Below are 23,132 nucleotides of genomic sequence, written 5' to 3' on the forward strand. Positions count from 1 at the left end.
TATAGCATTGTTCAATTGTAAAAACAGATCATTAAGAATCACTTAGAATCTTGCCTCTAGAATAGTATAAGATTTATTTGTAGTTATGTAACTGTATGCCTAATAACATGTCACAGATATTACAGGTTTCTGTTTCTACCTGAAATTCTTTATTATATGCCTGATCGTAATAAGCTAAATAATATCCCCTTGAGAAAATGTAACACTTTAACTATTTCTTTATTATTGAATACTTATTTTCAGTTTTAAATTTTGATTAATGCTATCATGTATATCTTTCTACATATAATAATTTGACTCTGTTTTAAATAAGAAAATTGTATGCCCCACCCATTTCATAGTTTATTAATTTGTCCTGAGGGTCTGGAATTATTATATTATGTTTAGGTTTTGTCTGTGTTTGTGTGCATGTATATATATGTAACATGATTTGCTCTTCATTCAGTAATTTCCAATATTTTAACATATTTTTATCATTATTAGCTATGTGCCCTTGAAAGAATTGACCTCTTTGATCCAGCTTAAATATTATTTCTTATAGCATACTCCATCCCTGCTTTCTCCTCTTACTTGTACCTGAGTGTTCCGATTTACTGTTGTTTTATTGGCAAACATCCTACCCAAGTATAATGATTTTATGTGTTTTGTAATAACTGTTACTCTATTTCTTCAAAATTTTAAGTGCAATCAGACCAACTATTCCTCTACCAACTGTCACAAGGATACAGTCAATCCCTTTTTATACTTACACCCCCTCTTAGGGAGAAAACCTGTGAGGAAGCAACTCTGAAAGACTTTTACTAAAGAGCCTAAATCCTCTAAGAAAGATCATATAAATCAGCTAGTATAGGAAGCTGAACTTTGTGTATCCTCAGCATTTAAATTTATATCAGAAGACGTGATATTGCTAAAAGACAAGTATTTTTTTGGTTTTGTTTTACTCTTTAATCTAGCAGATTAGGGATTGTTAAAAATATTAGACCAGTTGCGGAAAAATGCAGAAGCTCCATTTCCTTTGTACATCTGAGTAAATGTGATAGTTTAAGGGGTACAGAGATCTTGAGAGTCCTCACCAATTTCCTGTGGCCTCAAAGGTGTTCACTGATGTAGTCAAACTCTCTTCTTATCAGCCAAAGATGTGAAGAATTATCTGAGAGTGAAAAGTCAACATATTTTCAAGAGCTTTATAAAACTCAGATCAAGTGTATCTATAACTATTAACACTGAGAAATTCAGTCGATGTCAGCATAAATGCCAAAGGCTATGTATGATAGTTGCAACTCAGCTCTGCCAGTCCACATGACACCAATGATCAGAAGCCAGATACCTACTTGTGATGCTTCTTTATAAGCCCCTGGGTTTGAGGTAATCATCAAGAAAGAAAGCAGTAGAAAGGAAAACCCTGAAATTATTTGGATTCGCACTGAAATGCCTGAAATATTTCAAATAAACTAAGATTTTGCTTTTTGCCATCAGCAGAAATTGGGACTTAAATAGATATAAAGGCAAGTTAATGAAATACAAAGGAAATAACATCTATTTACGCACCATTGTATGTGGTCTGATAACTCATAATGATGATGATGATGATAATAACACTACTGAGGAAACAATTCCTCTTACCACTATTAGTTTGAGGATTATAGTTTATGAAACATCTCTTAATGTACACATTTTTCCTTTTTGTTAATGTATTTTCTTTACTATATTAAGAATAGGCCAAAAGCAGTGGTAGGGAAGGAATGGGCATGAGGTACATAAAAAATGCTCCTGACAAATAAGAAGGGTAGAGATTGAGAGAGAAGTGACGGCCAAGTTTAAAAAGGTGAAAGCCAAATTTTCAGACCTGAATGTCTGGATATTTTCATCCCAAGAATGGTAACCACAGGGATTTACATTAGACTCAATTATGAGGTTTCGGGGGAATATTAGAACTACAGAGTGTGTTAATCATTTGTCAGAGTGTAGCCTGAGAAATTCTTAAGACTGGTGCTAGAATAAGGCAGCAAGCAAGGGGGAAAGGTGGTAACAGGTGGTAGGTGCCTGAGTTACCACCTCTTCTGTTTCTTCATGGCTTGAGTATAGTATTTCAAATATACGAAAGTTCTTGGGTACCCATGTAGAAAGGTAGAAGGAAGCTGAAATAATATTAATTTATCAAAAATGAGATTTCCAGAACAAGATTAGGTTAGTTGTAGTAAATAATATTTTCTATGTTTGAGTCAGAATATGTAAGTTACAAGCCCATCATTTATTCATTAAAACGATAAGGAGTTGTACCTTTTGAGTGACCACCAGGCTCTTAAACATTATTTCTTTTAATCTCTTGTTAGTCGGTAGTGTTATTTATCAAATATTTTTAATTATAATTAAAGGACTTCCCTAACCCCTTGTCAGTAGGTGCTTGAGATGTATGTTTGCCTTGAGCTGTGGGAAGAAATTAGGGGTATTGCTATAGATCAGAGAAACTTAAGAGTCAATGTCAAGGGCAGGACTTCCAGAATAGTTCAGTGAGGACCTCCATAAAGCTGTTCCTTCATAGAAGCAAAAAAAAAAAAAAAAAAAAAAAAATGTCAAAATAAACTATTTCAAAATTCTCTAAATCAGTCAAATGCTTGCAACTATATGAAGATAATTTATTCAAGAAAAATAGCAGAACCTTGGTAAGAAAAGCAGAGTTTGCGGCTTTTTATATTGACTAATTTTAATCCTCTTTTCTCCAATTTTGTGATAGCTTTGAACCACAGTAGCAGTGAAAACCAGTAGCCTTGCAGCCCTACTCACAGAGCGTTGTTATTTGACCCTGGGGAGGAGGGACAAATGTATTTTCAGTGTTGCTAAATTATATTGTTTAAAATGTTTAGTTTTCAACAAAAATTATGAGACATGTAAAGAAACAGACATGCAAAGAAGTATGTCCCATATAAGGAAAAAAAGAAGTTAACAGCAAACAATATCTTGAGAGGATTTGAATGTTAAACTTAGCAAAGATTTAAAATCAACTATTATGAATAGGTTCAAAAACTTAAAGGAAATTGTATGTAACAAATTAAAGGTAAAATGACAACACACAACTAACCCATCAACAAAATCTGGGGAGGGGCTTATTTGTTCAAAGCATTTAAAGAAATCTTGGAACAATTTTTAGATGACTACTCAGCTAAATGAGCAGAGACTTAAGTAGCTGTAAACTACAGAGGATACAGACCTTAAAGAATTAAAGGGAAGTATGAAAGTTATGTCTCAACACAAAGGGAATATCAAAAAGAGAAACTGCAAAAAAAAAAAAAAGAAAAAAGGCCAAATAGAGATTTTGGAATTGAAAAGTACAATAACTAAAATTAGAAAATCACTAGAGGGGTTTAACAACAGATTTGAGCTCCAGAAGGAAGGCTCAACAAACTTGAAGGTACATCAATTAAGATTATCCAGTCAGGGGAACAAAAAGAAAAGAATGAAAAATATGAAGAGTCTCAGAGATCTGTGGAGCACCATCAAATGTACCAGCATAAATATAACAGGAATTCCAGAAGAAGAGGAGGGGGAAAAGGGAAAAGGGATGCCTGAAGAAAGAATGGCTCAAGACTCCACAATTTGATTAAAAAAAAAAAAAAATTAAGCTACTTGCCAGAGAAGCTCAATGAATTCCAAGTAGTACAAACACAGAGTTCCTCACCTAAAAATATCATAGTCAAATTTTTAAATTTAAAGAAAAGGAATATTAAAAGCAGCAAAAGAAAACATCTCATGCTGTTAAAGGAATCCTCAAAAAGAATGAAAATGACTTCTCATAACATATTTGATATGCTAAAATAAATAAATAAAATAGAGAATATAAAATGAATAAAGAAAAAAGCTTGTTCTTTGGAAATATCAACAAAATAAAATTTTACCTAGACTGAGAAAATTTAAAAAAGAAGACTCAAATTATTAAAATAAGGAAGGAAAGAGAGGACATGTCTACTGACCTTTCAGAAATACAAAAGATTATAAGGGAATCCTATGAAAAACTGTATGCCAACAATGATGTAACTTAGAATTCAAGGACAAATTCTTAGAAAAAGATAAATTACCAAAACTTACTCAATAAGAAAAAAAAAATCTGAGTGGACCTACAAGTAAAGATTGAATTACTAATTAAAAAAACATTTCTCATAAAAAATTCCAGTCCTAGATGTCTTCACTAGTAATTTCTGCCAAACTTTTAAGTAAAAATTGATTACAATTATTCACAAAATCTCCCAAAATATAGAAGCGAGAAGCACTTACCAACTCATTCAATGAAGCTAGCATTATCATAATACTAAAATCAGAGAGAGAGGCATCATAAGAAAACAAAACTACAAATCAATGTCCCTTATAAATATAGATGCAAATATTCCCAACAAAATAGTATCAAACTGAATCCAGCAATGTATAAAAAAGATTATCCACCATGATCATGTGGAATTTATCCCAGTAATGCAAGGTTGATCTAGCATCCAATAATCAACTAATGTAATATACCATATTGATAGAATAAAGGACAACAAACACATGATCATTTTAGAAAAAACGATTTTAAGAATTGACAAAGCCCAACATCCACTCATGATTAAAAAAAGAAGTATCCAACATAACAAGATCAGAAGGGAACTTTCTCAATCTCATAAAGAGCGTCAATGAAACAATCACAGCTAACATGGTGAAAGATTGAATATTCTCTCTCAAAGATCTGGAAGAGAGAAGGATATTTACTCTAGCCACTTCTATTCAAAATTATAAGGGATGTTCTAGCCAGGACAATTAGTCATGAGAAAAAATAAAAGCCAATTAGATTGGAAAGGAAAACTAAAACTATCTCTGTTTGCAAATGATGCAATCTTGCATAAGGAAAATCATAGAGAAACTAGTGAATTCAATTCAAATAATAAGTTTAGCCAAATTGTAGGATACAAGATCAATATACAAATGTCAAATCTACACACTAGCAATGAACAATCCAAAAATGAAATTTAGGAAATAAGACCATTTAGAATACCCTCAAAAACATAAAATACCTAGAAATGAATTTAGAAATCATAGTTTTTAGTGTACAAGTGCAAGACTTGTACACTAAACTATCAAACACTGTCAAAAGTAAAGAAGATATAAATAAGTGGAAAGATATGTCATACTCATAGATTGAAAAACAATTTTGTTAACGGACTTCCAACCTAGTCTGCTTGATAGAAATTCATCATTTAAAATACAAATATACACCATTTTGAAAATGAAATAATGGTAAAAATATTGATTAAGTATATATGAAACAAGAAAACTGGAATGAGCAAATCTAATACCTGACAAAATAAAATTCAAGAGGAAAAAATCAGAAGGAACCAAGGTAGATCTCTTATACTGGTAAAAGCAACTATTGTTTTTATGAAATAACATAGGTTTCAAATATGAAACAGTAACTGAATTCTGGGGAGTAATAGATAAATCCATAGTTTTAATTGAAGTGTTAAATCACTCAAATACATAGATCAAAGAGATAGAATACAAGGCGAGATATAGAAAATCATCATAATAAGTTATAGTATAGTATAGTGGTTAAGAACACTGTTAGGGGATCAAGAAAGCTGGGGAGAGAGAATACTGAGCAGATGTCAGAATAGCTGATTAAAGCAACAAGCTCAAACGGAAGTAACAGTGAAGGCTTTAATCACTTACTGTGATGTTAGAATAAGAAAGAGCCTAAAACTAAAGAAAGCACCGACTTCTCTACGTTCCATTCCCCCAACCCCCGTGGAAGTGTGCACCAGTCAAGGCGGATCAGTGCAAATACGGGGGCTGTCGAGGGAGCCCTGAACAAAAAGCTTCTGCAGTTTTATGGGCCTGAGGGCTGGGGTGGGGGTAAGGGGAAGGTCTAGGGGTGGAAAACAGCCGAGTATTGAGTCGGAATGGATAAAGTCTTCTGCCACATTATCCAAAAGGGAGACTGCTAAATGCAGGTGCCTGGACTAAAAATGCAGCTATGCATTAGTGTGGCCGGCCAAGGGGTCCTGAGACCTGGACTACAAACTCCCTTCAGAGACTGCAGTGCTCTGGCTGTCTGTGCACCAGGTCTCGGGGGGAGGCAGCTTTCCCTTGTGAGGCCTGTTGAGTAAAGCATTTGTAATTACCCGTGGTTGTACCTAACAAATCACACAAAGTTTTTGGCTGTGAGCCGAAATTCTCTAACATGTAATCCACGGCCAAGCTGCCTGGGTTCTTACGGCTGCCACTTAGTTCTGCCATGACTACGCATGACACCTTGTTGGGAAAATACAGAAAATGGTAAGGGCCCCTGAGATGTTCAGGTTCTTCCCGAGCATCTGGTGTAAATATGCGCGTGTGCAGCCAGGTGTTCCTTGTTATTGTCCAATGTGATTGTGCACGTGCAGTTCCGTCCAGTCCGCCATCTGCTGTATGGAAATTGCAGACAGTGGGGTGATGCCAACGCTGTTCCTCACATCCTGGGGTTGGATTCTGCATCCCTCAGAGGGTTTCGGATTGTGGATTTGAGTATAAAGGACTAATGGCTTTGACACGCGAAGCTTCTAGAGACGCTCCTGGAAGCCACTGAGGCAGCTGCTCCAAGCTCTCAGTAAAGCCTATTATTTCTTCACCCACAGCTCCAAGGACCTTTTCCTATTACCTACCACGTGGACCTGCGTGTGGAGGGTTTGTCACTCAGTCTGGACAACGGGCTCGAGGGGTCTGTGAGACCTAGTGCTAGCTTTACAGACCTTGAGCAAGTTATTTAACAATTCTGTGCATAGTTTCCCTATTTATTAAATGGGAATAGTTTTATTATAATAAAGTATATTTATATATTTTGTCTATAGAAAGAGTATTTGGCACATAGTAGGTACTACACATGTGTTAGCACCGGTTTATATTTATATGTATTTATAGACACAGACACGTGGACCTATTACTTATATATATGTTTATACATATGTTTACACATATTTTGATGTACCTGTGTTTATGTATGTGCACACATTCACACACATACATGATTTTGTACCTAACAGATGAACACACACATTCTTTTTAGATGCAAATGGAATATCTACAAATTTCGACCATGTAATGGGCCACAATTCACTTCTGTGTCTGTTCACATACCGTTTGCTAGAACATAATCAAATGGCCACAAGGCTGATGTGGAAATGTATTCTAGCTGTGTGCACAGAAATAAGAAGAATCAATTTTTGCACAGCTAGCATCTGTTCTGTAGTTTGCCTCTTTCTGTTTACCAAGTACCTGTGCATACCCTTTATCCAACCCATACATTTACTTTCTCACCAAAAGATAAATTTGGACGTTTCACCCATTACTGCACCTCGAACTCCAGTATCTTAGAAGATATGCCCTCCTCTCCATCTAGAGTAGATATGGCAATCTGGTCTGCTAACATAAATATCAGAGACAACTGTTTGTTGCATTCTCCTACACCATATACAACGATGGAGCCAGTGACAGGCTATTTACCGTAAAGAAAAAGAAAGACATAGTTATTGATTCATAGCAACAATGTTGTTTTGTTCAGCTAATATTGTAAAACCTCTGTCGTAACCTTGAAAGAAATTTTTAACATTAGATCTCGGATCTGTTTTTTGGGAGGAACACTTCTTGGCTCTACTATCTGGGAGGTTTTCTCTGGTCTCTTATTTTAGTAGACAAATATGACAAAAACATTGGAGAATATGTTCTCTTTGAAGGGTGAGGATTGTGGTACAATGTTCTTTGGTTTAAAAGTTCAAAAACTTTACTAGTCCATGATATTGGATTCTTCAGTGGTATAAACATGGGCTTCTGATATGTTTGCCTCCAGCATCTTCTACATGCTAGTAATCAAAGCCAAGGTTATGTTCTAAGCATTGTTTTTAAGTCTTTGCTTATTTCTGTGCTTATTCTCCCTGTGTCTGCCTTTCTCTTAATGGAAGTTACCTTAAGGTCTTCTGAAATAATAGGCTTGGACGAGAAGGCAAACTTTTCATCAGAGTTTTGCCAAAGGGTTAAAGCACCTTTATTTAACTGAGAAGACTTAATAGACCCTTGACAGTCAAGTCTTTTTTTCAGTCCTTTCTTGCTACATGAAATCAAGAAACACTTGGCTATTATAACTACACTCTAGATTTCTGGATTCTATCTATTCTTTTTCATGTACGATTGAAAACTGATCAACTTTAGTCAATTAAAAAAAAAACATTGCTACAAAAGCAATACTGAGTAAATAAAACACAGTAACTTTCTGGCTTTTTAAAACTTCTGTCCATGAAGTAACAAGTTTCCTAGGTACTGTTCTGCTTTACAAATTATTGCAAAGCAAACAATAAATGTTTACCACTAAAAAAAAAAAAAAAATACATCTTTTCAGTCTGTGATATTATTTATTTGCTACCACCTATTTGGTTGCTAAGTCAGTGACATATTTTAGGTTTTGGTTATAACACCATGCCATGTCTGATACTAATTCTCTATTATTGTATTTGAAGTACAAATTTTAAATGCTGTTAAGTAGGGGACCAGTTTTCTCAAGGCCAACTACTAGTGTCTTTTGAATTTTTCTTTTTTTCTGCTACAACCCATAACAAAAAACACAATTTATATCATTATCCAATAAACACACATATACACACAAACATGCACACATGCAAACACATACCAGATGGGCCAACAGGATATCATGTCTAAACTAGGACTGTTACTGGCGAGCCTGCATGTGTGGTATGAGCATCCTAAATTTCCTTTATGCTGCTAAATTTATTTTTCAAACTGGACTTTAAAAATTTGCTTGAAAGATGCTGAACATTTAGCAATGGTATGATGGTTAGGTTAGTCCCTTGAAAACTTAAATTAACATGAATTTTGTATCTTGATTATGGTGTTACCTTTATTAAATAGTGAATTTAATGATTAAAATTAAAAAATATCATCCATTGTATGACAAATGTTTTATTTAAAATTATATATGTATTTTTTCACTTAAAATTTATATCCTTAAATATTAAATTATAGATTCATTTGCTCTAACCTTACAGTACTTAAAAGGATCGAGAATAAACAACTTCCATCTTTTCTGTCCTGAAAGACAGTTTCATAATTATAATTACCAATAAAAGAGACAATCTTTCAGCTGAAATACTGAGTCTTCTATTTATTAAAAAATGATAAAAGCACTATGTAATTTCCTAAAGTTTAAAGTGTCATGGAGGTGCTTCCTAATGTTGGGAGAGGAATAAATTCTGACGTTGATTAGTAAGATGAAATAGGACATCATCGCAGTTCTTCTTAAACCTTGAATAAAAAGAAAATACAAACCTGGAAACTAAAAAATCAGGACTTTTTGTTTTGTTTCTTTGCACTTATGCAGTGGTCTCTGAATTTGTAATCTTTTTTTTTTTTTTCTTTTTTTTTTTTTTTACAGGCCCATTCACAGGACACCACATGAACACAAAACTGTGTGGAAGATTCTGAAAACAGTTCCAGGTTTAACCACTCAGCTAAACGATGAGCATCTGAAAACACTTAGTAAGAGTGTCATTTCTGAAACCTGGGTAAAAGGCAGTACAGGTAATAATAGATTGATGTGGAGAGAAATTTGGCAATATAAAATACGTGCTACTATTTTGAGTTTTCTTTCATAATAATGCTCATAATTTCATTTGACATGTTAAAATATACTATTTGGATGTATATCATTTGAAAGGTTACTAGTAGTGAAATGAATAACATCTCACATTTTAGTACTTCTGGTTTTAGATATATACTAGTGTTTCTCCACCTTGAGCACACATCAGAATCACCTGGAGGATTCATTGGGATGGCTATTGCTGGGCTCAACCCCCCAATTTCTGGTTCAGTAAGTCTGGCCTTAATCATGTTTCCAGTAGTATTTCAGGTAATGCTACTAGTCTGGGGACCACACTTTGGGAACCACTCACTGACATACACACTTGGTAAGTGATGTTTGTTTTCAGAGTTAAGGCAGCAAGTGGTCAAAGAGAGTATTTGAGTGACCCGGATACCGGAAAAAAAATATCACCAGACGGATTTTACTTTCCCAATTTTAGGTTCTAGTCCCTCTGCCAGAATATAGTGGATAAGTTAATAGAACTTTTTATATTTTAAATTTTTTGTTGGGGGAGGCATACAATTTAATACATTCTTTGTGTCCGGAGCATCACTTTTTATTCCTCACAGAAACAAATAAAAATGGACATTATTATATTATTCTCAACAAATGAGCACCCCAAGACAAAAAAATATCACACAGAGTATTCCTGGTTAGAAATGAATTTCAAGCACACTGCAGCCTGATGCTAAACTCATTCTCTGAGCATTATGTCATTGTGTGAAGTGGTTCATCAGGTCATGACACTTAAAACCTAGCTGGAATTTTGGAGACATGTGTCTGTTGAAAAGATTTATATATTTTGAGAGTTTTCCCCCCAGTGGTCTCTCATAATTCTATTTAATCAGAGATCAAGCAGTGAAAAATAAATTAAAGGAGTGTTGCAGAGGATAAAATAATTTTGAAAGGGAAAAAAGAACAAACATTCAACATTGCATTGCCATTAGCTTGAGGATAGTAATTAAAAATCACTTTGTTTTATAAATCTCTGAAATTATATTTGTAATGGTAAAAAATATGGAAACAATGTAAATGTCTTTAATAGAAGATTGACTGCACAGACAGTGATACATCTTTTCTATGGAATTCTAGGCAGTGGCTAAAAAGAATGCAGTAGATCTATCTATATATGTATATATGTATAAACCTTTAAGACAGTAAATAAAAATAGAATAACTGAAGAATTGTATAAATATATTTATGAAAAAGTCTAAATATATATATCTTATTTAAATTCATAGGAGTAGGTCCAGAAGGACACTCCAAAAATATGTATATTTTAAATTGTTGCCTTAATGGAGGGGAGTGGAATTGAGGGGTGATGAAGACCAAGAAACTCTTTTTTCTAGATATATTTGTGTTGGTTGAATTCATCCGTAGTAAGTTTTTATAATTATACATTTATTTTTTTCAAAAAGGTTCTAAAATTACTACTAGAAGCAAACATTTTATTCTGATGGCATCTTAATAACTCAGGTGATTGACTATTAAAATATTAACTTGCAATCTTTGACAAATACCAACTTTAATTTATTATTTATATAAAATAAGGAATTCCAACTCTCATTTCAGTAGGGCATAAAACTTTCAACACTTTAAAAAAAATTTAGAAGACTGCGTTTACACCAACTTGTGTCAAAATCCTTCTCCTGAGTCTTTAAGACATCTCGTTCTGACAGCTCAGATCTGTCTCACTATCAAAGCAGTCAAATTCATTAAATATCTGACCTGTGTAGATCTCTTTGTTCATTCAACTTAAGAAACAAGCACAAGGAGGTGTCTGTTTTTTTCTCTTTTCTTCATTCATGTATGTGCTTTTCTCTCCCTGCTGTTACTTAAAGTAGCCCCCCTAGTAGCCCCTCATCACCAGGCTGCTGTCTCTCAATCTGCTGCTGAGGCTTCCCTTACTCTCGAGTAAATTCCACACAGCTGTTTGCACCTTCTGGTCTTTTTTTTTGGCCGCTAGTTCTTTAGAACTTTCTTATTTAAGAAAGCTTCCGAAACTTACCATTATTCACTCAGCCTCTTGCTCAATTTTCATAAGCAGTAAAGTATTAACAGGAAAAGAATATTATGATTTTAATGAGTGAATACAACATGCATATCTCTAAGTGATACTGGTACTAAAACATGATTACTATATTTTAATTATTTGTTTACTGTATATTTTTTGTTTACTGTATATTATTTGTTTTATTAATTGTTTACTGTATAACAATTGCTATATATAAAGATTACATATACTACTATATTAAAATTACTGCATATAATATATATTGCATATAGTCATCTCTCTATACATGTGTATGTAGATATATGACTATATATAGTTTATTGAAGTCAAATGATCTGAAGAGTTTTCCATTGGATCTCTTATTTTACAGACTGGGAAGGGGACATTTTTAAGATTGACAACATAAGCTCGTCGAAGTTAAAAGAATTAACTTGCTTCAGATCCCAATTTAATGGCTAACCTGGAGCTAGATCCCAGATTAAAATTTCATTATTGTTTACCTTTATGTTAATATTGAAACACATTCCAGTAAAATGAGTGAAATAGTGTTTTCCTCTTTTATATTTGAATCATCTTTACGGTTTCCTTTACCTGAAGTTAAGTCTTATTGTATTATTTCTCTAATTTTTCTTTTATTTTATTCTTTTTCCAAATTTCATGAGGTTGCATCTCAAAAACTTCATAGCCCCTCATTTTAATAAAATTTTATATTTATTTTAATGCTGAAAATATTTTTATATTACTAAATTTTTAACATTTTCTTAACCTGCATAGATGTTATTTTCTGGTATGATTTAAATTTCTCTTAACATTTAAAAAACACAACAGTGAAATCTCATGAAAAATGTAGTGGGCATCTTTTGCATATATAAATTAGCCTTAATTCAATAATACACTCATAATAGAAGTGTATTAGTTTATTTTCTGTGGCTTATAACAGAATACCTGAAACTGGTAATTTATAAAGAAATGAAATTTATTTCTTCCAGTTTTGGAGGCTGGAAAATCTAGGGTCCAGGTTACACATCTCGTGAGGTTCTTCTTCCTGGTGAAGCCTCTCAGCAGAGTTCTGAGGCAGCACAGAATATCGCATGGCAAGGGCTGAGCAAGTGTGTTTTTACTGTGCTCACTTATTCTCCTTACAAAGCCAGCAGTCTATTCCCAGAATAACCCGTTAATTCATTAACCCATTAATCAATTAATAGATTAATTAATTTATGAGAGTGCAATCCTCAAGATTTAAACACCTCGTAAGGACCCATCTTTCAAATACCATAGTCGGATTTCTTACCATCTTAACACTGTTACAATGGGGATAAAGCTCCTATACATGAACTCTTTGGGGACAAATCTAACCATAGGAAGAAGTAATAAAATCTTTAGTACTACCATAAAGACTATGGCTTTCTCAAGGCAAACATGGCCTTGAAATATGTGCATTGATCCTAAAGAGGGATATGCTTTCACTGAAATTGAGGTGCTATGGTCCGAATGTTTATGTCCCCTGTGATGGTTAATTCTAATGCCAACTTGATTAGATTAAGCTGTACCTGGAAACCTGATAGGGCTATTTCATTACGTATGTCCATGAGGGTGTTTCCAGAATAGATTAGCATGTGGGCCTGAGTGGACTGGGTGAGAAGGATCCTCCCTCAATATGGGTGGGAACCACCCAATCTGCTGGGGCCCTGAAGAGAACAAAAATGGAGGAAAAAGGTGAATAACTCTTTCCATCTACTGGAGCTGGGATACACTCTGCTCTCCTGTCCATTGGACATCAGAATTTGAGACTCGTCAGCTTTTGGGTTCCGAGACTTATACCAATGGCACCATCAGCTTCCCTGGTCCTGAGGCCTTTGGACTTGGACTGAGTCACTTTACGGGCATCCAGTTTGCAGAAGGCCTATCATGGGACTCCTTAACCTTCAGAAGCATGTGAGACAATTCTTCTAATAAATCCCTTTTCATATATTTACATACATTTTGTGTTGGTTCTCTCTCTCTGGAGAACCCTAACACATTCCCCCCAAATTCATACATTGAAATCTTCAGCCCTGAGGTTATGAAATCAAGAGGTGAGCCCTTTGGGAGGTAATTAGGTCATGGGGTGGAACCCTCATGAATGGGATAAGGCCCTTATAGAAGCGGCCTGACAGAGACCCCTCACTTTTTCCACCAGGTAAGATTGCTATCTATGAGGATGAAGGCTCTCACCAGACATGGAATATATTGGTGCCTTGAACTTGTACTTCCTAGCCTATGGAAATGTGAGAAATAAATTTCTATCAGCCACATAGTGTTATTTTGTGTTAGCAGCCTGAATGGACTAACACATAAAATGTTCCCTATGATTCATGAAAATTCATCATTGGAAACTGGCCGGAAATCTTTTTCAATCTCTGTCTTCATTGTGTGGACCCATTCCATTTCAGCCTTACCCTATCCAAGAAATGATTGTGAGACTTTGAGAAAAATCAAAGCAGCAAAACCAAGAGAACCTTGCCATATTCTTTATTTCTCTAATATTGTCATTTAATCTTGTTTTCTAAACAGAGAAACTTATAATCTTATAAGCAAATAATTGTAGAACTGAGTAGATATGTTTTATGAGATAAATTTTTTATGACAACAATAACACAAAGGAGAGGGAGAGAAAAAAGATATATGGAATGAAGTTTTTGTGTAGTATTGTAGTTAAGTTGGTATTAATCTGAACTAGATTGGATTAAATCAAAATGTTAATTGTATTCCACAGAAAACCATTAAGTAAATAACTCAAAATGATAACGGGAAAAAAAGCTATAGCAAAATTAAATAAATTCTATTAGAGCATGTCAGTTTAACACAAAATAAGACAATAATGGAGGTAAAGAACAAACAAGATGTAACATAAATAGAAAACAAAAAAATGGCAACTCTTTTATCATCAATAATAACATTAAATGTAAATGGATTAAACAGACTAATTAAAAAGCAGAGATTGGAAGAATGGATTAAGAAAATACAATCCAACTTGATACATTCTATAAGAGCACATTTTAGATTCAAAGACATAAATAGGTTGAAAGTAAAAGGATGGAAAAAGATTTATCGGTCAAGAAGTATCAAAAAGAGAAAGTGGCTATTCTAATATCAGATGAAATATAATTTAACACAAAATGTCTAACTTGAGAAAGACAAAACATTTTATAATGATAAATAAAATACATGAAGCAAAAATTGACATAATTGTTAGGAGAAATAGATGATTAAATAATAAAAATCGGAGATATAAATATCTAACTTTCTGTAATGAATTCAACACTAGGCAGAAGACCAACAAGGAAACAGAAGACATGAACAATACTATAAACAATTACATCTAACATATATCTATATACCATTTTATAAAACAACATAAGTACACATTTTTCTCAAGTGCACGTGGAACATTCTTGAGAAGACCATATATTAGGCCATAAAAAAGCCTCAATATATTGAAAAGGATTACAATCATAGAAAGTATTTTCTCTGACCAAAATGGAATAAAATTAGAAATCAATAAAATAAGAAAAATTAGAAAATTTACAAATATATTAAATTTAAAGAGAACATTCCTAAATAAACAAAGTGCTGAAGAAGAAATCCCAAGTTAAATTGGAAAACACTTTGAGAAGAATGAATCAAAAGTACAACCTACTAAAATGTATAAGATGCACCTGAAGTAGTGCTTAGAGAGAAAATTATAGCTATAACCATGTATAATAAAAACGAAAAAAAAAAAGATCTCAAATCAATAGCCCATGTAACATCCTGAGAAACTAAAAGAAGAAGAATCAAACTCAAAGCAAGCAGGAGTAAAATAATAAAGATTATATTCAACGTAAGTGAATAGAGAATATAAAATCAATAGAGAAAATAAAAATAAAACAAATCTATTTTGTTTATAAGGAACAACAAAATAGACTTTATCTAGACAGATTAAGATCAAAAGAAAAACCCGGGACTAGATGGCTTCACTGCTGAATGCTACCAAACATTTAAAGGTCTAATACTAATTCTTCTCAAACTCTTCCAAAAAACTGAAGAGGAAAGAATGCTTTCAAACTCATGTTATGAGGCCAACATTTCTCTGATTCTAAGGCCAGACAAGGACACAACAAAAAAGAAAATTATAGGCCAATATCTTGTGTACATATATGCAATAACCCTCAACAAAATACCAGTGAAACAAAATCAAGAACAAATTTAAACAATTATTCATCATGATCAAGTGGGATTTATCTCCATAGTATACAAGGATGGTTCAACATATGCAAAGCAATAAATGTGATACACCTCATTAGCAGAATAAAGGATAAAAATCATATGATCATCTCAATAGATTCAGAGAAAGCATCTGTCAAAATTCAACTCTCTTTCATGATAAAAACTCTCAACATATTAGTTGTAGAGAGAATGTACTTCAACACAATAAAGGCCATATACGACAAACCCATAGGAAACCTCATGCTCAGCAGTGAAAAGATGAAGTATTTCCTCTAAGATCAGGGGCAAGACAAAGGTGCCCACTCTCACTGCTTCTATTCACCTTAATTCTATAAGTCCTCACAAGATGAATTAGGCTAGAGAAAGAAATAAAATGCATCCTAATAGGAAATGAAGAAATGAAATTTTCTGTATTTGCAGACAACATGGTCATATATTGAAAACCCTAAAGACTCTACCAAAAAACTGTTAAACTTGATAAACAAATTCAGCAAAGTTCCAGGACACAAAATCAAAATACAAAAATCAGTAATGTTTTTACATACTAATATTGAAATATCTGAAGAAAAATAAGAAAATAATCTCATTTACAATAGCAACCAAAATAAAATAAAATACTAGATTAGGTATAAATCAAACCAAGGAGGTGAAAGATCTGTATACCAACAAATATAAAACACTGATGAAAGAAATTTAAGAAAACACAAATAAACGGAAAGGTATCCTGTGTTCATGGATTAGAAGAATTAATATTGTTAAAATGCCCATAATACCCAAACTTATCTACAGATTCAGTGCAATCCGCATGGACGTTCTAATGACATTTTTCACATGTATAGCAAAAACAATTTTAAAATTCATATAAGACCACAAAAGACCCTGAATAGCCAAAACAGTCTTGAGCAAAAATGACAAAGCTGGAGGCATCACACTCTTTGATTTCAAAGTATATTATAAAGTGATTGTAATCAAGACAGCATGTTTTTCAATTGAGTTATTTGTTTTTATATGGTATAATTGCTTGAGTTCTATGTATATTCTGGATGTTAATCCCTTGTCAGATGCATAGTTAGCAAAAATATTCTCCCACTCTATAGGTTGTCATTTCACTCTGTTGATTGTTTCCTTTGCTGTGCAGAAACTTTTTAGTTTGATATAGCCACATTTGTTTATTTTTTCTTTTGCTGCTTGTGCTTTGGGGCTCATGTTCATAAAGCCTGTGCCCAGAAATAGTTGCTGAAGTGTTTCACCTATATTTTCCCTTAGTAATTTTACAGTTTCAGGTCTTATACTTAAGTCTTTAATCCATTTTGAGTTGATTTTAGTGTATAGTGAGAGATGCATATCTAGTTTCATTCTTCTGCATATGGACATCCAGTTTTCCCAGCACCACTTGTTGAAGAGGCAGTGTTTTCCCCAATGTAGATTTTTTGTTGCCTTTGTCCAATATCAGATGGCTATAAGCCTGAGGGGTGATTTCTGGGTTCTCTATTGTACTCCACTGGTCTGAATGTCTATTTTTATACCAGTATCATGCTGTTTTGGTTACAATAGCTTTGTAGTGTATTTTGAAGTCAAGTAATGTTACGCCTCCAGCTTTATTTTTTTTGCTCAGAATTGCTTTGGATACTCCCATTTGCAACAACATGGATGATCCTGGAGAAACTTACATTGAGTGAAATAAGCAAAGCACAGAGGGATAAATACCACATGTGCTCACTCATATGTGGGAGCTAAGAGAGAAAGGAAGGAAGGAAAGAAAGACCACAGTAGTACGTTGGTCTTACAGAGGGAGGGAACATTCCTAGGGCTACAAATAGGAGTGGGGGGAAAGGGGGAGGGGGAGGGAGGTTGGGGGGTAATTGGGTAGGAGACATGAGGTACAAAAGTAATTTCTGGTAATGGGTATGCCCCCAGTATGAATCTGGCCCTCACATCATGGGCCACGAGGGGTGACAATTAGCTTTGTATCTCATGAATATTCTTAATAAAAAATAAATTAAAATAAATAAATAAATAAAATGGTTCATTTAATGTGACTTTCACCTAAACTTTTTAGAAAACATTAAGTCTTACTCAAATCACAGGAGGCTCCAACTTTAACTTTCAATACTCAAAGTCACTTAGTTCTTTTTAAGATTGTATTACCTCAAAATCAGAAAATAATGATATTTAAGGATTAAAGAGAACAGTAACTAATTATTTTTAAATATTTTGATTTCTGTTTGCCTGATTTACCTATATGTTTTAATGAAGAATATATTTTATATAATAAAGAATATATATAGCAACAAGAACAACAACAAAAAGAGCATAGTACTGGCATAAAAACAGACACGTTAACTAGTGGAACAGAACAGAAAGCCCAAAACAAACACATGCATTTATTTTCAATTGATTTTTGGCAAAAGTGCCAAGAACACATAATGGGTAAAGGACAGTCTCTTCAATAAATGGTGTTGGGAAAACTGGATATCCACGAGCAGAATGAAATTGGTTCCTTATCTCACACCCTATGCAAAAGTCACCTCAAAATAGATTAAAGGCAAATATAAAATGTAAAATTATAGAACTACTAGAAAATTTAAAAAAACAAAAGATAAGGAAAAAGCTCCATGACATTGATCAGGGCATTAATTTTTTCGTTATGACCCTGAAAGCACATGCAACAAAAGCAAAAACAGAGAAATTGGATTGCATCAAACTTGAAAGTTTCCACACAATAAAGGAAACAACAGAGTGTAGAGGAAGCCACAGAATGGGAGAAAATACTTGCAAACCCTAAATCTAATAAGGGGTTAATATCCAAAATATATAAGAGACTCAACCATATCAATACCAAGAAAACAAATAACTCAATTTAAAAAATGGGCAAAAGACCTGAACAGACACTTTTCAAAAGAAGACATACACATGGCCAATAGGTATATGAAATAATGCTCAGCATTACTAATCATTAGGGAAATGCAAATTAAAACCACAGTGAGATATCTCCTCACACTGTTAGAATGATTTTCTTAAAAAAGATGGAAGATAACAAATGCTGGTGAGGATACAGAGAAAAGGGAATTCTTGTACATTATTGGTAGGAATGTTAATTAGTACAGCAAATATGGAAAACTGTGTGAGGTAACTCAAAAAACTAAAAATAGAACTACCATATGATCCAACAATCTCACTAATGGGTATATACTCAAAGAAATTGAAATTAATACATCAAAGGGATATCTACACTCCCATGTTTATTTCAGCATGATTCACAGTAGGCAAAATATGGAATCAAAGTGCCCGTCAACAGATGAATGAATAAAGAAACTGTGGTGTATCTACACAATGGAATAGTATTCAGCCTTAATAATAAAGGAAATTCTGTCATTTGTGAAACATGGACGAACCTGGAGGATATTATGATAAACAAAATAAGCCAGGCACGGAAGACAAATACTGCATTATCTCACATATGTATAAATCTAAAAAAGTTAAACTTATAGAAATAGAATAAAATGCTGGTTAGCAGAGGCTGGCCTTGCGGGGTGGGGAATGGGGGGTTTTGGGTCAAAGGCAACAGAGTTTCAGATAGACAGGATAAATTAGTTTTGAGGTCTGTTGCACAGATCTTGAATTTCAGATATCTCACCTCAAAAAATGTTAAGTATACAAGGTGATTGATATGTTAATTAGCTTGATTTAATCATTCTACATTGTTTACATATATCAAAGCATCATATTATATTCCATAAGTGTATATAATTATGATTTGTCAATTCGAAATAACATTAATAAAAAAAAAGAAAAAGGAGAGAAAATTCAAATTACTAAAACCAGTAGTATAAGAATAGATGTCACTACTGACCTTACAGAAATAAGAAGGAATATAAGGAAATATACTGAATAACTGTATGCTAAAAAGTTATCTAGCTTAGATATAATGGAAAAATTAAGATAAAAACTATCAAAACTGACTCAAGAAGAAATAGAAAATCTAAATAGATTCATAACAAATATATTAAATTAGTAATGAAAACATTCTCACAGAGAAAGTCGAGACCCAGATGGCTTCGTGGTGAGGTCTACCAAATATTTAAGATCAAATTCATAGCATAAGCAATGACCAATCTAAAATGAAATTAAAAAAATCAACTCCATATAGCAATCATATCAAAAACATAATCTATTTAGGAATAAATTTAACAAAAGAAGTATAGGACTTATACATTGAAAACCAGGAAACATTGTTTAGTGAAGTTAAATATCTAAATAAATAAAAAGTCATCCAATGTTCAGAAATCAAAAGACTAAAAACTTTCAAGGTGGCAATACTGCCTAAATTGATCCGCAGATTCGATATAATCCCTGACAAAAATATCAGCTGTGCTTTCTGCCGAAATTAATAAGCTGATTATAAAATTCTTAGGGAATCTTAGAGAACCCAGAAAAGCAAAAACCTTATTGAAAATTAATGATTATAAAGTTGGAGGATTCACACATCTCTACTTCAAAACCTACAGTATAAGACACTGTAATACTGGCATAAAAATAGATATATAGGTCAATGGAATAGAACTGAGTCTAGGAACTAATATTAACTTTACGGTATATTGATTGTAGAAAAGGTTGCCAAGACAAATGGTGGACAGAATACTCTTTACAACCTGAGGTTGTTGGACAACTGGATAGCTACATGTTAAATAATGAAGGTGGACCGCTAACTCATACCATATACAACTATTAACTCAAAATGGGTCAAAGACCTAAATGTAAGAGCAAAAACTATAAAACTCTTAGAAGAAACCTTAAGAATTAATCTTAGTGACCACAGTTTAAGCCAAGCTTTCTCAGACCTGACACCTGTAGTACAAGTGACAAAAATACCTGGATAATTTGGATTGTTTGAGCAAACTATCTGACTGGGCACATGTTCAAAGAAGATATACAAATGGCCAGTAAGCATATAACAAATGTCCAATATCATTAGTCATTAAGAAATTATGAATCAAAACCACAATGACATACCACTCCATTCCCACTAGAAAGATTAAAATATAAAAGATAGACAATATGTTGAGAATGTTGAGAAATTGGAACTTTCATATGTGTTTGTTGGAATAGTAAGAAAATGAAGCCACTTTGCAAAACAGTTCAACTGTTCCTCAAATGTTAAACATAAAGTTACCACTTGACCCAGAAATTCTACTCCTAAGTACATACCCAAGAAATGAAAATATACACACATGCAAAACTTGTACACAAATGGTAACAGCAGCATTATTCACAATAGCTAAAAATTGGAAAGAGCCCAAGTTTCCATCAACAGGTGAACAGATTTTCTTCATAATCATTATAATAGAACATTATTTGGAAATAAAAAGAAATGCGGTACTGATACGTGCTATATAACCTGGATAAATCTTGGAAACCTTATGATAAATGAAAAAAGCCAGTCACACAAGACCACGAACATATTTGTGATTCTTTTTATATTAACTCTCCAGAATAGGCAAATGCATAGAGACAACAAGTAGATCAGTGGTTACTAGGAGCTTTGGGGAGTAGGGCATGGGGCACGACTGCTGATACTAGTTTCTTTGGAGGATGATAAAAATATTCTAACATTAGATTATGATGGTGATTACACATCTCTTTGAATATAAAAATCCACTGAATTGTACAGTTTAAAAGAGTGAATTTCATGGAATTAAATTTCATCTTAATAAAGCCTTTTTAAAAATTGAAGTAAAATTCATATAATGTTAACCATTAATCATTTAAAGTGTTTGACTGAGTGGCATTTAGTGCATTCAGAATGTTGTGGAACCATCACAGCTCTCTGGTTCCCAAACATTTTTATCATCCCCAAATGGACCCCCTACCCATTAAGCAGTCACCCTCCATTCCCACCTCCCTTCAGCCCCTGGTAACCACTAGCCAATTTTCTGCCTCTATGGATTTACCTTTTCTGAACATTTTATGTGAATGAAATCATAGAATATGTGACCTTTTGTATTGATTTCTTTTACTTAATATTTTCATGGCTCATTCACATTTTATCATGTACGCCATTCTTTTTTTTATGGCTTTTTAAAAATAATATTTGATTGTATAAGCAATTTTTATAAGTGATTTTTTTAACCAATTGAAAATCACTAGAGACCACTTATGAATGCCAGCTCGTGGAGATTCCTGTGATTGAAGTCAAGTTCTCTCAACAAATCTGTTTAACATTAAAAAAAAATTTTTTTAAATCAACAGAAATGATTTTTCTGATGAGATAGATTTGTTAAATGATGATTTAAACTAAGTTTGTAATTAAAAAAAATATCTGCACATCAAGGACATCTGTATGCCAGCATGTATTGCATATTTTCTACATGTATAGCAAACAACTGCAGAAGTGTAGTTCACCTGTTTTTTGTTTGTTTGTTTCTTTGTTTTTTAACCTCAGGAAGCAGTTCTGTGCAACATACTTTGGGAAATACTGTCTGTGAGAAAGAAATTTATTTATTAGCTTTCTTTAATTCCATATATAAAAGTAACAATGTTTCATGATGTGTAAATTCCTTTAACCACCATCATTTGATGGACAATCTTTTTAGCTATGCAGGATGGATTTCACTTTATCTCTCTTATGTTTGAGGATTCTGAGATTCAGTCTTGCTAGTTCAACACTAGTGAAAGGTAAAACCAGGGCTTTTGAACCTGGGTCTTCTGAAGCCAACCTTTTGCTTTCTCTTATCCTTTGCTGTCTCTTTAAGCAAACACATTTTCCATGGATAAAATTAAACTCCTGTGATGCTAAAGTATCAAGGAGCAGCATTAAATGCCTATCACCAAAGAACCTTCACTAGGGTAATATATAACATTAATTGATACACTTTTTTGATGGGTAATCTAGAATGTGTCTGCTTAGATAATGGATCATAGAAAGCAACACCACTGCTTTTTATGATTTTTGCTAGTGTGAGATCAGTCTGCATGGTGATGCTAAGTCTCTCCCTGTTATCTACCATTAGAAGAATGGTTCTTGATGTAATACATTCTTTTCATGTCACTGGCCTAGATTTAATGTTTGATGTAATATTTAATCTTTTAAATGACTACAGAATATACTCTGACATTTTGTAAAAAATGACACCAATAAGAGGGTTAAGATGATTTTTTAATGGCAAGGCAAAATGGAAAAGAGGTGTTTATTTTAAAATTAAAAATAGAGCATTGAAAATG

The 23,132-nt window shown here is 33.3% G+C and overlaps 1 protein-coding gene across 1 annotated transcript in view; it reads left to right on the top strand.

Moving 5' to 3' along the window:
• The window catches only part of CNBD1 (cyclic nucleotide binding domain containing 1), a 493,815-nt gene that overhangs the window by 272,090 nt on the left and 198,593 nt on the right, over positions 1 to 23,132 (top strand). Inside the window, exon 5 of the mRNA XM_063079257.1 lies at positions 9,443 to 9,588. Coding sequence (XP_062935327.1) covers positions 9,443 to 9,588 — 146 coding nt within the window. The remainder of the gene's footprint in view (positions 1 to 9,442; positions 9,589 to 23,132) is intronic.

Source organism: Cynocephalus volans, chromosome 15 (assembly GCF_027409185.1).
Source record: "Cynocephalus volans isolate mCynVol1 chromosome 15, mCynVol1.pri, whole genome shotgun sequence".
Classification (NCBI taxonomy): domain Eukaryota; kingdom Metazoa; phylum Chordata; class Mammalia; order Dermoptera; family Cynocephalidae; genus Cynocephalus; species Cynocephalus volans.